We start from the raw sequence: 16,099 nt of genomic DNA on the forward strand, positions 1-16,099 counted from the left end.
CAAGTAATAACGAAAACAATATTGGTTAAAAAAGATTACGGTATAAGGCGAGAAGGAAAAAAGCAGGAGGAATAATTAGAAAGCTTTTTAGCAACTTGGCGAACAACCGGAAGTAAAAGTGAATTGTAAGTTTAAAAGAAGCATACGGGGAATTGAAGCATCCGCGATGCAAAATGCCAACAATATGGATGATGATGTGGAGCGCGCTTCAGAATTGGTCAGATAGTGCCGATGGTGTAATGCGTTCACGTCATTGCTCACTAACAACGGCTTCCACACAGCCCGAAAATTATGTCAATGATACATATTTCGCACTCCAGGCGAATTCAAATATATCACACTCTCCACGCTATTCTTTGCCCACACTAATCGTTTGCAATATGACAAGCGAACTGATCATGATCGGTGGCACCGTTACTTTCTTTCCTCAGCTTAGACCGGAGCGATCCGGAGACCGTTTGGACCGCGACCGAAATTTTAACATCCGTAACGGGATTGCGAGCTGCAAAAAACAACAAACTGAAAACTAAACACACCACCTTCACCCTCGTGCACCACCACATACACACAGACGCACTCGCCTACCGGACGATGACGGAGGCAAAAAGGGCACACGCTTGGGCCACAGCACAACAACGAAAGAAACCGCTAACCGGCTAGTGTACGCATACGCAAAGCAATCACTGAAGGACTGGGGGAGCTGAAGCTGAACCTAAAACGTATATCCGACTGTGCGCTGGACGGTTCCACCACGCCCGCGAGACTTACTTCCGAACGTGTCGAGTTCAACCAACCGACTGAACCAACCGATGTAAGTTGCGCGATCGTATGCGATCTGTGGTGCGTTTCGTGGGGGCTGACCACGGTATAGATTATAGTTTTTGCTTTCTTGCCTCACCATAACCCTTGCTTACGATTCATTCGTCTGAATGAAACTAGCATTCGTGCTATTGTATTCTATTTCTAAAAAAGATATGATTTGATGTTAAATTACGAATTATGATTTTTTTGTGTGAATTTCTGTCAGCTCCTTTTATTGGCCAAAAAGCTTCAGTTTTATCGATTGTATCCGTCATACACCCCGAAGGGTTAAGCGCTAGTTTCAATACACTCTGGAACAGGCTTTTAAGCTGTTGGCATGTGGAGGACGCTAAATGTAAACGTGTATGCGCTGGTGGGGCTTTCCTTGATTTCATTTCATTACCTTCAGCTTTTGGCATCGACGATTCGGTCACTCATCGAAAGACTTCGATGCAAGTCAACCGGGACACCCAAACTGGCTGGACAGAGTGTTTACTAATGTTCGAGAGTGTTATTTGTTTGTTTAGTTGTACTCAGTCATTCCAGCAGCTGGATGTACCCAAACGATGCCAGTTATTGGCCAAGTCAATCCGGAAGCGTTAGATTCTTCCACACAGCATAAACCTTGAGAAAGAAAGTTAAACCGCAGAACAACAGACCACACACGCCACGGTGCGGCGTTCACGGGGGCAGCAGCAATGAGCAAAAGTGCTGATGAATTATACAAAAATGTTAATGTTTTTTCATACGTTGTGTGGTGAAACTCTGTCCCGAAAAGAGCAAACCTTATACGTTATAGTAACGTCCTCTAGCCCACACGAACTCACCAACAGCGTTCCATTCCGTGGGTGAAAGAAATGGTTGCAGCTGATTATATTAGAAAGGTTAGCGATTTAAAAGCTGTAATATATATGTACATTTGAAGAAGTATATCGAAAGTTTATCACAAGAAAACGTAACGAGAATTATGAAATTTGAGAAGTATTTTTTTAAATTATAAAAAAAAACTTCAGATACATTCGATAGTCAAGATTAAGGCATAAAAATTGTTTTTTTATGTTTATCAGAATATGATATATTAGAAGTCTAATTAAAACTGACCTTGTAATTTTCCACTAACTGGAGGGAACCAGAAAAAGAAAATCGCGTATGATGTTTCTTGTTCAACTTGTTCAGCCTGTTCTCTGTTTAACTCTATTATTGATTCATCTATGGTATTACCACACTTGAAAGTATAAAAAATCCTTGTAAACCATACTTACTTATCTCTGAAATTAGTAACCTAACTACTAAATCATACCATTGTCTAATCATCGACCAGCTCAAACAGATAACACAGCAACGCAAATACCGGGACACCTTTTTCCTTCTCATCAAACAATGCAGGTCGAACGTTGGAGACGTTCAATTTATATCCACACAACTGCAACGAATTTGTTTTATTGCTTTGATTGAAGTACGTCACTTACGGCAAACGGCGCTGCCATTATCGTTACCTATTATCAGACCACCGCCAAACGGTTCTCAGCGGTGAAATGAACGGGGCTTTGTAGTACGCAACACTGAAGCATTCTGGTTCGCTAATAGCTCGACAATCGGCTACAAACGGCAGCTACACTGCAGTGAAAAGCAATGCAGCGCATCGAAGCACGTTCTAAAACGATTTTTCCCGCGCATGCATATCGGTGATCAGTAGAAAAATACGCCGTACGCCGACTAGAACCGGCGGGAGAATGATCGTACTGCATTTAGGTATCGGCTAAGACGCAGGGAAGGGGTTAAGCTAATTTACAAGGTAACAAAAAAAACAGGCACACTACGTAATGCATATTCTAACTTATTTCGTACTAACTGGCACATTTAGATGCGCACTAGCGCGGGAAAATAGCAAGCTAGGAGGGGTGCTTTGAGAACCATCCCTCATCTTAAGAAAATAAAGCAAACGTCTAACGAGGCGCTTGTAGCTGCGTATCAGACAACCTGCTATCGATATTTCGAACACTTAACGTACTGTTGCTAGCTATCCTACACTATTACAGGAGGGTAGGTCGGTATGGAAGAGCAGCATCGACGCCCTCGGAACTTCCTCGTAACGCCCAGCCAATTTTATGAGTATTCATGTGGCTAGTTCGAAAGGAATTTCCTTGCGAAATCCGTTTTGTTTTTACGATACTAGTGTTTGCGTTTCGGCTCGAGTGCGTTTTCAGCAATTGAGTTGCGGTTACTTTTTACTCGTGCTTCTTGTACTGTAGAAGCATTTGGCAATCAGCAGGACGACTGATAGAACGAAGAATGCTAGTGAACCGACACGTAGCGACATCTGGATGGCGTTGGCACTGTACGTGCTGTGATATATCATAGCACGCAGATCGTCGGATATCACTCCTGGTACGACTTCCAGCCAGATTACCGGTAAATATTGACCTTCGGTGAATTTTTCAAGTCCTGCAAGCAAATAACGATGCATACGTTAAGTAAAGCTAGTGTATGTGTTCTTATGGTGGCTCATTCTACTTACCTGACACCATGGCTGCCTTCTGCACTTGAATGTTTATCTGAAATCGAGACGCTCCGTCAATCGGAAAAGCCAGCCGGGGATGGATGTCAGCGTAGGTTTCATGTTTTTCCTGTACAGGGTTCACACCTTCGATCGACTCAATCAACTTTCGATCGCCGGTGTAGAAATGCGGAAACGAGGCGAATATAGGTGCCCCCATCGAGCAGCCGGTTATGTTGAACAGTCCACTAGGAGGGCATGATCCGGACTCCAGGTGGCAGAAGCAGTGGTTTGGCATGTGCTCGTCCGGATGCGAAAACACATTGTTGGGGATTTTGTATCGCCACGCCGGTATGCCATCCAGTGCCGTTACCTCACTATCGTAGACAAGCGGGAATTTTCGGCATAGTGATTTGATAAACACCTGTAGCGGGTGCTTGCGATCCATCAGATGGGGCGGAAATTGTGAACCGTCGGTTCCACCAACACGATCACATTCGTCGGTGTGCCACAAATCTAGCCGCGACTTGCCATCGAGATGTTTGATGACGGCCAAATCTTCTAAGCTAGATTCTCCGGAGAAGATTGTGAAATTCTCGGCACTAGTTCCATTGCGCTGCAATGAAGCGTTGGAAACAACGATTAATGTTTGATTTGCTGCGTAAAAGTCAAAAACGCTATCGCTTGCTTACCGTCATGAGCATGCCGAAGGAACTCGACACAATATCGGAACCAAACATTGACTTGGCCAGACTCAGCAATTTGTCTTCGTATCCCCAGAGCATGGATTCTACCGGTTTCTTGATGAACGCCGATGAACCGGAAGAGCTAGCGGCCATATTAAACGCGATTTGGTTCCACGTTCCTTCTGAACGTTTTTTGGAAACACCGGTAAGGAACACCACGTTCGGAACCACTACTTGATCAAATGGTTTTCCTTTCGATTCTTCCGGCAGGTACTGAATGTAGCGATGTTCCTAATCAATTAAAATAAAGGGACACGTTTTGCATTCGTTTCGTTTGTGTTACAGTAATCACTCCACTTACCCGATACGAGATAGTTCCATCTCCATTATGAGTTATATCGACTTTGTTTGCCGTTTCTTTGTAAACGTATGGTCCGAGGTCTTCTACTTGTAGCTTGGTTGCTTTGCCAGCAAAAAAATCTTCAGTGTTGGTGTAGTTAAATACGTGCACCTTAAGTAGAGGATATACAGGCGGGTTTTCCCACCATTCTGCTGCAGTCGAGTTTTCACTAAGTATTAGTTTCTGAATCACGTGAACAACAAAAAATCGCAATAAGAAAAATGTTTTTCATCGTTTCGTAAAATGAAAAGTTAAGTATTCAATTACCTCTAGTAGAGAATTGTTGTACATGTTAGTGAACCACATAATGAAGAATCCAATAGCACTTGTTATAAATGTAACAAACAAAACGACAAATGCTGAAAAGATATTATATTTAAAAAGCCGTTCATTATTGAAATGTTTTTTTTCCATAATATATGGTAAACATTTGTGGCATTGCTAACGCAAATGCAAGAATTTAGAGAAATGAATCTAAAATATATGGAAAGATAATTAGATTGTTGGTATTTCGAACTAAACGCAAGGAATGTTGGGTATGGATTTAAACCGATACCAGTTCTACCAAAATATTCAATCCAAATGTTTTTGGACCTTTTATTAGGTTCGAAGTATTCAGTGCATTTGAGAAAGTAAAAATTTTATAAAATTACAAGCATTGAAAGTACGTGTAGTAAATTAAATGACATAAAAAGGATTATTGAAAACACTAATCACTAATTTGTCATAACGTTTGCATTAAAAAAATGGACAAAAATGTGTTGATTTTTCATGGTTTCCCCTTAACTTGTTTTTCAAATTTTCTTCCACATTATCATCCTTAGCTTTATTTGCTAACTTATGAGTTCCAGGCCAAAATTTAACACCTCCATCAGGTGAACTCTAACCGTGATGGCTAAAAAACTCAAATAACTCTGTTTAGAAGCGTGCGCGACCAACAAAATTGAATCCCGTAGCGTCTAAAACGGACTCCGTGGGTCAGTTTGTTGTATAAAGTATTTTAGTATCCACAACATATTGGCGATATTAGAAAACATTCAGAGCACCAAAACAGGGCCCGGTACCGAATGGCCGACGACCCTGAGCAACGTGAGGATCTAAAGGAAGCTGAAAAGAAGACCGAGAGACAAGTACAGGTGTCGAGATACGACTGCATTTGGGACCGAAAAAATGTCCCAAAGCAAGGCGTAAGTCGAAAAAGTCGTATGTTGAATATCTATGAATATAAAGTTTATAACCGAACTTGAAGAGTTGGAATCTATGATATCGTGTATTTTATTTAAAATACAGGTGTCCCCCGAGATACGACTGTATTTGGGACCGAAAAAATGTCCCAAAGCAAGGCGTAAGTCGAAAAAGTCGTATGTCGAATATCTATGAATATAAAGTTTATAACCGAACTTGAAGAGTTGGAATCTATGATGTCGTGTATTTAAAGTAAAATAATGTTCAATAATGTAATAATTATATTTTAAAAGCCGTATAAAATATAGATATTCAATATAGGGTAGTTGTGGAATCTTTGGAAATGTGTGTATAACGGTTATCAGCCCAGAAATTCAAAAAAATACATAAATTTCTTGTCAATGACAATTTTTAACTGTCAAAATCAAAATCGTCGTATCTGCGAATCGTCGTAATTCGAGGGGGTCGTAACTCGGGGGACGCCTGTAACTATATCGCTGCGTAAGCTTGGACGGGAAGTCGATGCATCCCGCCAAACAGTGAAATAGTATCTGGGAAACATAAACAAACATATCAGGAAGCAGAAATTGGGTCCAAAGGCTTCAATGACGCCAAAACTCAATTCGACCATTTCAAGTGAATTACGGCTGACTTTCCATATGACACCCTAGTACGCAAACCGGTCCAACATCCTCCATTTGCGTTCCATCTAAAATGTTCCGACCAACATGATGCAAAAGCTCTGCTCCAACAATCTACTCCAAACGACAGTCGCGAAAACTGAAGATAAAGTATTAAAAATCGGGATGCCTGCTCGCATGTCCGCCACGGCGAAAATTCCGGATTACTTTTATAGAGACTTTGAAGATTCCGAATAACTGAGGAAAGGCAGCTCGCATGGTCGTAGATTTCTTTACTAGAAAATCTAAATAATTATTTTAAAGGATGTCAATGCAACGAAATTACCACTCTTAGTTTTTTGTTCTATGGCCTGCAGGAAACATGTCCATTTTTTATGCAAGCGTCAAAGCAATATATAAAATGTTATCTTTTGTTGCCCGTGAATCACACCATAACAATCGTTTATTCTTTTTTTTGGCCGATAACGTATTACAGTCGCTTAAACACGGCAGCACGGAAAACTATTTATTTTTCTAAAATTTACCATACTGAAATTAATTATTGGTAAAAATAAGCAATATAGCTCAAGAAAGGTCCTAGAGGCCATACTAGAATACGTTTTTTTTTAGTTATTTTAGATCTTTTTTAAATAAAACAATTAGAATGTTTCTAACGTCACAAGCAAGAGTAGCTACTAATCACTTATGGCGCTAGATGAAAGGATCCAAATTATTATCAACAGCGTGTTCTGATGTGTGCGTAGTGACCTTTTATGGCCTTGGTACAAACACATAGCGGCAGCAGTAGAGTGCACATAAACGAACGAACAAATTGTAAATTTATACTATGAGGGCAGGATTTAGTTGAAAATTTTGTTTATGTCTCCAAGCTGAGAGGCCGCATACTTTTTTTTCGTTAACTGACACGGCGCCCTAGCTGTATGTGTTACATGCGTAAATGTTTTTTTTTTTCCTAGAAAATAATGTATGTCATGTACATTGTCGATAATAAAAATTGCTTCCGACTCAGGAGCGTGCCACGAACAAAAGGGTATGTTTTTTTTTAATTCCCTTGACATGCCATGCAGGTCTACCGGCAAGATCAACGCTTTGCGATAATGGCCTGGTAAGCTTCGGCAGGGTGAGATGCAAGTGTTATAACACAGAATAAAACAGCCACTGCACATTTGATTATGATGTGCACCACACTACCCTTCATTCAGAGCGACTGGTTTGAGGCCGCTGTGATTGTGACCAACAATCAGCAAAAACGGTGCATGTGCAAAATGGCGTCACAGTATCGATAGGTAAGCGATCAACTGGAAAGTATTTCATTTGCAGTACAAAGGATTTGTGTGGCTAATTGAATACAATAGCTAAAAGCAAGACGCTGGCGGCAGAGTGCGGCTCTGGGGTGTAATCTAAAGCCGCGCACTTCCTACTCGATTAGAGTGGTGCGCAGAATGAGAAAAATAACAAGGCAATCAAGAAGCTTCCATCGTTACACCTAACCTTCTGTTTCTTGGTGGACAGGCAGCACTTCGAATGGTTCGCAATCCTTGACCCAGGATGTCATGTTTTCTTTTACAAAAATTGATATTGCGTCTGAAGCCAGTTTGCAGTGTATCAGTCCCGAATATGAGCTCCTTCCATATCACCGATCGTCGACCGCGCGCTGTTGATACCGCCGCAATGACGATCAGAGCCCTAGAAGATGGTGCGAGGCGCCAGTGTAGGGGCCTTTTTCGAGACGAAACGATGAAAAGCGCGTACGCGAGAAGCCGCACGGGCAGAATCTAATGCGGAAGCAAAATTGTGTCGACATAAAAAAGGCAAAATACATTACACTTCAAATCACAGCCGCGCGGGATCTGATTCAATGAGGGCGAGGGGGTCTGTCTTGGAGCTTGGGCAGTAACACGGCAGTACGATCGCGATACGAGCAAGCACGTACGACCGGGCCAATACGCGCATTTACGTTTCACTTTCGTTGACGGACCTTTTTTCGGGCCCTACCGTGATAAATGGAACAGATAAGGCGCCAGAGGTCACCGCAGTTCATTATTTAAATCTACTGCTCGAGCAGCCGTCACATTTCACCTGCCATCAGCTGCCAAGCACATGTTCACGCAACATGGTCAGCAGGCCCCCGTGCGTAATCAGAAATTCAGAAGTTACAGCAATTTTTCGGTACGATGTACGTTGTGCGATCGGCTTTTAATGGGTAGAAAATGGCACGCTTAACTCACTAAGTATTCGAATCCACTGGTTTTCTTTGGCATCCTCGCCGGATCGCTGCTCTAAGCCGAGATAGTAAAATATCGTATTTAGCGCACTGGTTCTTCTCTTCAACGGTTTCCGTGGTTCAGTATCGGAGGTGGTCGGAATAACCGTCTCTGGACTGTAGAACGCAACCATTTCGGGCATGTTGGACGGGCAGTTCGGAGCGTTTCTGTCTCGCGTAAGATCATACGACGTTGATTTCACTACAATTGCTCACTGCGCTCAACCTAACAGCTGCACTGTCCAATATGTTATGAACTTCCTTCTTATTGTGCCCTCAATCAACGAGGGCCCCAAGAAGAACTTACTATCACAGACCGCACACTTGTCGACTCGCAGCACTAGACTGAAGTCCTTAATCTATTCTTTGAGCACTTTTGATGCTTTCTTCCTCTCGCGGCCTCGACGTTAACGCACCCCGAAGCCTTATCTCTTGCAGTGGGAATATGTTAGTATTGGTCAGTTAGACTGATAACTTCACAAGCTGGGAAAAGAAATAGCTCAGCATGGCATTAAACGATCATCGATTGATGCGCCCTTCATTCACAAACACCAGCAAGACCTGTTCCCATCATTGAAATAGTGCAGAAGAGGGCCACTAGCCAACGATCGGGTACAACAGCATGGAAGTAAGAAAATATGTGATGTTCCCATGTGATTCCATTTCGTTTGCTGTACACAGTGTAATAGGGAAAAATAAGTTTTACCAAAATATTAATAGGATTCATATTTTCAATGCCGTTTTTCTTTTAAATTCATTTAAATTATCTTGACAAAATTAGGCCTTTTTTAAGGAAAAACTCACATCGTGTTTTTCCGCAATCAACGCCTTCAGGTTAATTGCGCTCAGTTTTGATTGAAACAATATTTATTGGTAATTTCTTTATTAAACAAAAATATAACTCAATCTTTATTGGATATGGTCCAAGCAAGGTGGTAATTGCATAGTTTTTGGTTTTACTATTTATATTAATATTAACTGTTTCTTCTCGATAGTTTGCGATAGTTTGTTGCGTTGCTATTCCATTTTTTGTGGACAAAATCACGACAAATTACTTTTTCTTTACTTTTCTGAAACATCAATTATAATCCTACTTGACGTCAAACTATTCCTTCAACCCTTTTCTTTTCCTTGTACGTGCAGAAAGTGTTTCATACTTTCACATGTATAAAGAATTTTGAATCCAACGTGTTTGGTAGCATATTTACATTCCGAATTCCAACTGCATTGTTGGTTGTCAAAAATGCAGGGCCAGTGACATCGAGAATAAATATTTTAAAAAAACTAACTTATAGTCGATGAAGATATTTTATTTCGATCCTACTATTGGTCAGACAATAAACTTGGATAGCGAAGAAATGTCCTAAATCTCGTTCGACTTGATTTGACGATTAAATATTGCAAAAAGCTTACTATTTTCAGAGGATGTTCAAGATGTGTATAAGAACCCTGTACTTCATTTGACTTTCAGCATCGCTGCTGTCAGTCTTGCCCTCTCCTAAACATTGCGATATTTTTCTGTACGTCCTCCATCAACAAGAATGGCTTCGATGTCGACGACAATTTAGTGCTACTAACGAATCCGAGAAGAACGCAAAGCAATTTTTAACTGTAGTGCTCAAAAAACAAATTTCCGTTAAATGTGAGTAATACTCGATTATGGTGTGCTTTCGTCGCTAGAGTACGCAAACCACGGTTTACCATCAATGAGAATGGAGGAGACAGACAGGCTCAGTGGATCAGCGGGGGCTTGTGGGCAGAGCTCGGCTGGACGGGCAAACACAAGCAGAATATCAAAAGCGGCCACTACCCCACGCACGTCAACGGCAGATGGACTTTGCCGGTTCAATTGGTTTCCATCCCTGCGAAGAAAGCGTTCCTCGTCAACAACTGTTGTGGTGGCCACAGCCCACAGCAAGAAGAACGATGGAGCAGGAACTGTCAAGGAAGAATTGTTTACCGCCAGCGATGAAAACAATCACGACAGCCAAGCAGAAGGGGGTAGCGTGTTTTACACGCTACGAAAACGGTTCCAGAAGAAATTTACCTCGGTCAAAGTGAAAGCCTTTGAGCCGAATGTGGCCGGTACGTTGGGTGGCGCTGGCACTCCAAATTCTACCACCTCGAACACGAACTACAATGACTCAAGCCACCGTACTGGCACGGCAGGGGAACGACTTCCAAGCGATACCTGCGTGAACGGAAATGATTTTGCACGGATCGTCATTGAACGGCATAGTCAAAACCCTATCCGGTTTTCGTCACCCAATGCTAACTTACCTGTGATAATCAACAGTAGAGATACTGAACCAAATACGGGGGAAGACCGAAGACCCCTATCAGTAACCGCCCCATCCGCTGACACATCCGAACCTAGCACCTCCGAATTGGACGATATGATGGCGCAAATGCGTATCGATCTGCTACAGTATGGATGGTATTGGGGGAAACTTACGCGTTTAGCGGCACAGAAAAGGCTAGCCCAACAAGTGAATGGAACATTTTTGGTACGAGATTCGCAAACCGAAAAATACCAGTTTACAGTGAGTTTTCGAAGCTTCGGAATAACCTTGCACTGTCGTATAGACTTTGAAAATAATTACTGGTAAGACCAAACTCTTCATTTGAACATCGACATGATAACCAAAGAAAAAATACAAACGATCTACGATTTTCAGGTCTTTTTCTGGCTTAGCGACACCCACGACGTACAAAACGATGGTGGATTTGATACAGGATACTATGAAGAAGTCCGAGTATGGGGTAATAGGTTATGTAAAGCAAGACACAACGTTAATGCCTCCGTTTCCTGTGCGACTGACTAGGCCAATCAATCGATTCTACGAAGTTTCATCCCTGCAGCATTTATGCCGGTTCATTATACGGCAAAAAATTGATGCCAAATCCACCAACGAACTGCCACTACCGGAAAAGCTGAAAAAATATGTAGAGGAAAACTTCTATGATCTCTAGTTAGGCATAGTTCCGTACTGCAAGAACAAACATTGACACAAGGCGTCTACCAGTGAAATCTCAATAAGTTAAGATTGGAGCGATTGTAGAAGTGGTCTAAATGCGCTAGAGGATGTTTATTTGAAGGAGAAAATATAAACCACGTTTGCAATGCATACATGCATGCACGTGTGCAACGCGAATGCAACAGTGCACTAGAACGCACAATCTTTCCGACATGCTCACGTAACTTTGGACTGTTGCATCAATCATAACGGCAAGCAATGTTACACAGAACCGTTTGTTCGCCACAGCAATTAATAAGTAGACAAATTTCAACATGAAAATGATGAATTTCTTTATCATTACTTTCCTTCTCAAATGGAAATACACTATTTGTACATAGCTAGTTGGCTTCGTCACGATTGTATCACCAAAGATAAGCAGAACGAATTAATCGACTATACAATAAAAACAGTTCCAATGCAAGAACAATCATGTGCGACTAAATGCTCTGTCTGATGATTCAAAATGACTCGTAACCGTATTTGAAGCCTTTGAGTTCACATGTTCATGGTGCTTCTTTTCATTATTACTTCCAAATTGCGTTCCATGCGCTTTATTTTGTAATGGTTTTTGTAATGGTTTTTGTTCTTTCTGTCACAAATGCTTTTACATTCACATGAAATGGTTTTTATTAATTTTATTCCTGAGCCAAGTGATTTGGTATGTTGTATTTTAGTGACCGTGAAATGGCTTTGTCTAACTGCGAGGAATCTTTTCGGTTTTCACTACGTTAAATTTATGTTGATAGTCATATCATCGGCGTTCAAAGTTTAATCCGAGAATGTTTCGCGCCTGAAACAAAACAAAAATCATGGTATGTTATGCCATTGGGTATTCTTATGTTAACTTTGCTAACCCTTACCGTTGTGAAAGCCGATCCTACAGCGTTTTGTAAATGATGGGTGGCATCTTCCGATTTGACGAGAAAATCGTGCACTAAGCTAGCCTCTTCCATTCGGCGTTCAAGAAATTTCCACGTTTTTTCAAATCCTGTGGAAGAATCTTGCAACATGTACAGTTCTGTAGTTTTGTAGATACATGCTAAACCTATGCGTCGTGTATACCAGTTAAACTGTAATGAGTGATAAAAAGATCATATAGCTAGACGTTGAAACACTCCAAGGATTCTGGTGCCTTCTGGTTAACTTACATCGACCGAGCGATCACCGGCATAATAGCAAATATCGTCCACTAGCGTTAATACGTTTGCTAAAGAGTGTGGTGCATTTGGTGGTAGTGCCATAAGACCTAATGCCTGTGGCCAATACTTCAGGTATGGTTCGAGCAAGCGGAGTCGATATTCGATTGCTTTGCGAGCGAATTCGGACGGATTTGGGACTCGTTCCAGATCCGCCGTCTCTTGTTTGAGGTAGTCGATGAGTTTCAAATTACACTGTTTGTAAAAGTGATGAACAAGCTCGATTCCACCGCGTGGGAACAATCCATGGCTGACACTAGGATAGTTTACTGTTTCCGCTCCTTTCGCAATGGCCTGCTTGGACCAGCCATGTGATTGGACAAATGCTAATGCTGCATCGAGAATCATTTCCTTCGCCCGTTCCACATCCGGATCAGGTGCTTGCTGATCGTTAGAGGTGGATGAAAACGAGTCGACCTGCGAGCTGGAGCTAGTACCTGCCGCTCCCGATGCTTGCTGTTGTTTGACATACTCCTGCTCTTTTTTCTCCTCACGAGCTCGAAAATCGTCGAAGGTTTCGTTGGCCCTGCAGAGAGTTCCAGTAATTCCAAAGTGCCTCGTAGGTATCGCAATTACGCTTTTAACGGATGCGCCCTTGCCAATTGTCCTAAAATTCGCCACAACATTTTTGCCTAAAATAAAAAAAAAATGAGAGAACAAGATGGGCATAATGCAATTAATACTGAGAGATGTTGTATGGACTGATAATAATAAGAAGAAGAATAATGACAAAATTGTTTCAAGATCCAAATAATGTGATTTTCATTTAAAGTATATTTATTCAGTGTCCATTTGTTGCGTTGAGCTACATTTATCCACGCCCATAGTACGTCTCATTTGATCAATCGCACTGTTAACCCTAGCCAAATGGAAATCCAACATATCTAGCCGCAAAAGCATTCCCTGGCACAGTTCTACTTTTTTTGCCTTGGTCATAACCGGTGGCATCTCTCCGTTCAATGTGCTGACCGTAATCTCTGGCAATTGTTCTACGCTCGAATGTTTTCCTTTCATTTCTGCTGCAGCCTTCATCTCGTTTTGGTAGTGTGCGCGGCTCAAGTCGATTCCTGTCCTGAGCTCGAGTAGGAACTGTTTTTCCAGCGTCTCAAAATAGTTCCAAATATGGCTCCGGTTAGATCGATCGGTTTTCAACAACACCCAGAGTGCCGACAATGCGCTGATAATACTGTAACTATTGTCCAACAGATCGGTCTTGGCGCCTTGTTTTAGCAGGCAGATATGGTGTGTAAGCATGTTTTTCAAGACATCTCCACTAAACCACTTGATGAGTGGCTCTTTTTGCAGTTTTTGGCGCATATCGTTCATGATCAAATCCTTATACACGTTGATTGCGTATGATCGAACCGAGTCATCGTCGAACTTCTTAAGCATGTAAGACACAATCATGTATCGGCCTTCATCATCGAAAGAGTGGATATAATCCGTGAGCACCGCTATGCCAACCTCTCGGTTACGCACGCTTCCTGACCTTTCCAAACCTCGTACATAGTGTTCGCAGAAAATGCTATGGATTTGAGCATCTAAATCACGTGCGGAAAGCATGTTGTCCTTTACTAACTTTACCAGGGCTTGCATTAATCGAATGCCCTTGAAGTACATCACGGTCCAATCCCCGCTCATTAGGACCACCACGTAACGTAATCCCATTTCGAATACGTAACGAGGATTGTAAATCTGAGGAACAGTTCCCGGTAGCAATTCCTCGCCAAGCAAAAGGTAGAACAACATGGCAAAACCCTCGGCCATATATGTATCCTGACATAGAAAGCAATCGTAGCTGGACTCTTCGTCGTAATCGTCATCCTTCTTTTTGCTTTCAAAGTGGATTCGTTTTTCTCCGTAAGGCAGCATAAATAGTGGATCTTTAACAAGCAGCAATAATGTTCCGATCATGTCTTCCGCCACTTGAATGGAATAACTTTTGCTAGCTAAAATGAGATAGGGTAGAGTATGGTTACTTTAAAATTATTTGGCAATTACTTTTAAGATTTTATCACCGAGTATTATTACCTGGCAGTTTTGGCGTTTGTTTGAGACTTTTTCTCAATTGCTCGGTTCTTTGGAGATGGAGAAATGGGAATAATTTGCCCACCAACCGAAGCAGAAAACATATCACTGCATTTTTCTGCGTCAGGCTTGTTTCGAAGAAAATATTGCTCGAAGGCTGGTTCAGGTGTTTTATAATTGGTTCCAAAAAGAGTAGCAATGTAATGTACAGCTGCAGCAATCTTCGAATAGATTCTTCGCATTCTAAAAGCTCCTCTTCCTGCTCATCCATGTCTTTGTTGATGACTTCGGGCAGCTTTATCTTGTCGAGGTATTCAATAAGCGTCTGAAAAACCCATTCCATACAACGGGCCCGCTTTGCAGGTAGCCGCAAAATAGCGACTTGCATACACTTTAATACGCTGGTAAATACATCATCGCTTGTAGTAATGCGCACTTTTTCCATCAACTCGTACAACACCTCCGGCGGACTGCATTGTTGAGCCACACGGGATAGTACCGTTTCTGTGGCCGAATACAGGTCGGGTTTTTTTTCGGCATTTTCATCCGTCAGGTTTTTAGAAATGAATGAAATAAGCTCCATAGATTGCATCTTTACAGCGATATCGTTTGCAGGGTCGGTTATTATATCAACAGCCGATTTATAGCTACCCTCCTCTAGCTTTGCAAGCACTGCTTCAAGAACATCCATGGCTACGGAAACCGGGAGGTAGCCCTTCGGGGGATGGACGCTTTATGATTGCTCAACAGTATGCAACACAAAATTCTCACAAGACAGGCAGATATACACGCTGTTGTTATCACTTCTAGGTGACGAAGGAAATATATTTATCACTGACTATGGTTTTGCTGATAAATTCTAGCAAAACGTTTCGATTGGTTGCGCCATGCGTTCACTGTACAATATTTTCTCCGAGCGAATCGCCCCGACTGAACCCATCGCATGTAAACGGTTCAATGAACGTCATTTGCTTACGAAACAGGTCCATTTTTTCTGCATCGAAATAAGCACTGCAACTTACCTGAACTGTATGTTGAATGACGAACGAGGATAATAGCACGGGGAAACATATTTTATACTCTCGTTTGTGTTCACTTGTGCACCAGCAGAATTGATAAAATTCGAATGATCTCGAGTTGCTTTCTGGTGAAATACTTTCATCAACAGTGTTTGACAGCTATGCTGAATACTGCTGAAAGTTGATGTTTATTTTCCTCGTCGAACGTGCTGCTGCATGTTGTTTTCGCACATTTTCGTTGTTGATTTTTACTCTCATCATTGTATTGTAACTTGAGCCACTTTATCAAAAAATTATTATCACTCGTAAGATGCCTATTGATTGGAGTGACTTCAACAATCTGTAAACAGTTCAAGTTGCAAA

At 41.7% G+C, this 16,099-nt stretch overlaps 4 protein-coding genes across 4 annotated transcripts; 1 reads left to right on the forward strand and 3 right to left on the reverse strand.

Annotated features, from left to right (window-relative positions):
• Positions 1-2,209: 2,209 nt before the first annotated feature.
• Positions 2,210-8,831, reverse strand: LOC120952407 (lysosome membrane protein 2). Its single transcript, XM_040371718.2, has 6 exons — positions 8,439-8,831; positions 4,652-4,743; positions 4,346-4,567; positions 3,991-4,275; positions 3,320-3,914; positions 2,210-3,246 (listed from the first exon to the last, which is right to left on the reverse strand). The coding sequence occupies exons 1-6, from the start codon at positions 8,614-8,616 to the stop codon at positions 3,023-3,025; spliced, it is 1,596 nt and encodes a 531-aa protein (XP_040227652.1). The 5' UTR covers positions 8,617-8,831; the 3' UTR covers positions 2,210-3,022.
• Positions 8,832-9,934: 1,103 nt separating this feature from the next.
• Positions 9,935-11,935, forward strand: LOC120953747 (cytokine-inducible SH2-containing protein). Its single transcript, XM_040373972.2, has 2 exons — positions 9,935-11,078; positions 11,152-11,935. Exons 1-2 carry the CDS (start codon positions 10,180-10,182, stop codon positions 11,444-11,446), a joined length of 1,194 nt encoding a protein of 397 aa, XP_040229906.2. The 5' UTR covers positions 9,935-10,179; the 3' UTR covers positions 11,447-11,935.
• Positions 11,936-12,113: 178 nt separating this feature from the next.
• LOC120953748 (ubiquinone biosynthesis protein COQ9, mitochondrial) lies at positions 12,114-16,050 on the reverse strand. Its single transcript, XM_040373973.2, has 4 exons — positions 15,740-16,050; positions 12,642-13,321; positions 12,354-12,563; positions 12,114-12,283 (listed from the first exon to the last, which is right to left on the reverse strand). The coding sequence occupies exons 1-4, from the start codon at positions 15,786-15,788 to the stop codon at positions 12,245-12,247; spliced, it is 978 nt and encodes a 325-aa protein (XP_040229907.1). The 5' UTR covers positions 15,789-16,050; the 3' UTR covers positions 12,114-12,244.
• Positions 13,446-15,733, reverse strand: LOC120953746 (uncharacterized). Its single transcript, XM_040373969.2, has 2 exons — positions 14,721-15,733; positions 13,446-14,638 (listed from the first exon to the last, which is right to left on the reverse strand). The coding sequence occupies exons 1-2, from the start codon at positions 15,406-15,408 to the stop codon at positions 13,467-13,469; spliced, it is 1,860 nt and encodes a 619-aa protein (XP_040229903.2). The 5' UTR covers positions 15,409-15,733; the 3' UTR covers positions 13,446-13,466.
• Positions 16,051-16,099: the final 49 nt, after the last annotated feature.

Source organism: Anopheles coluzzii, chromosome 2 (assembly GCF_943734685.1).
Source record: "Anopheles coluzzii chromosome 2, AcolN3, whole genome shotgun sequence".
NCBI classification, from domain to species: Eukaryota; Metazoa; Arthropoda; class Insecta; order Diptera; family Culicidae; genus Anopheles; species Anopheles coluzzii.

Excerpts from the sequence above, each read along its gene's own strand:
- LOC120952407 (XM_040371718.2), bottom strand. The coding sequence starts at position 8,616 with ATGCCCGAAATGGTTGCGTTCTACAGTCCAGAGACGGTTATTCCGACC. Across the intron at positions 4,568-4,651 it reads ACAACAATTCTCTACTAGAG|AAACTAATACTTAGTGAAAA; the intron begins GTAATTGAATAC and ends CACGTGATTCAG. Across the intron at positions 3,247-3,319 it reads GAAGGCAGCCATGGTGTCAG|GACTTGAAAAATTCACCGAA; the intron begins GTAAGTAGAATG and ends ATTTGCTTGCAG.
- LOC120953747 (XM_040373972.2), top strand. The coding sequence starts at position 10,180 with ATGAGAATGGAGGAGACAGACAGGCTCAGTGGATCAGCGGGGGCTTGT. Across the intron at positions 11,079-11,151 it reads GACTTTGAAAATAATTACTG|GTCTTTTTCTGGCTTAGCGA; the intron begins GTAAGACCAAAC and ends TACGATTTTCAG.
- LOC120953746 (XM_040373969.2), bottom strand. The coding sequence starts at position 15,408 with ATGGATGTTCTTGAAGCAGTGCTTGCAAAGCTAGAGGAGGGTAGCTAT. Across the intron at positions 14,639-14,720 it reads ACAAACGCCAAAACTGCCAG|CTAGCAAAAGTTATTCCATT; the intron begins GTAATAATACTC and ends ATCTCATTTTAG.
- LOC120953748 (XM_040373973.2), bottom strand. The coding sequence starts at position 15,788 with ATGTTTCCCCGTGCTATTATCCTCGTTCGTCATTCAACATACAGTTCA. Across the intron at positions 12,564-12,641 it reads CCGGTGATCGCTCGGTCGAT|TTTAACTGGTATACACGACG; the intron begins GTAAGTTAACCA and ends CACTCATTACAG. Across the intron at positions 12,284-12,353 it reads TAGGATCGGCTTTCACAACG|GCGCGAAACATTCTCGGATT; the intron begins GTAAGGGTTAGC and ends GTTTTGTTTCAG.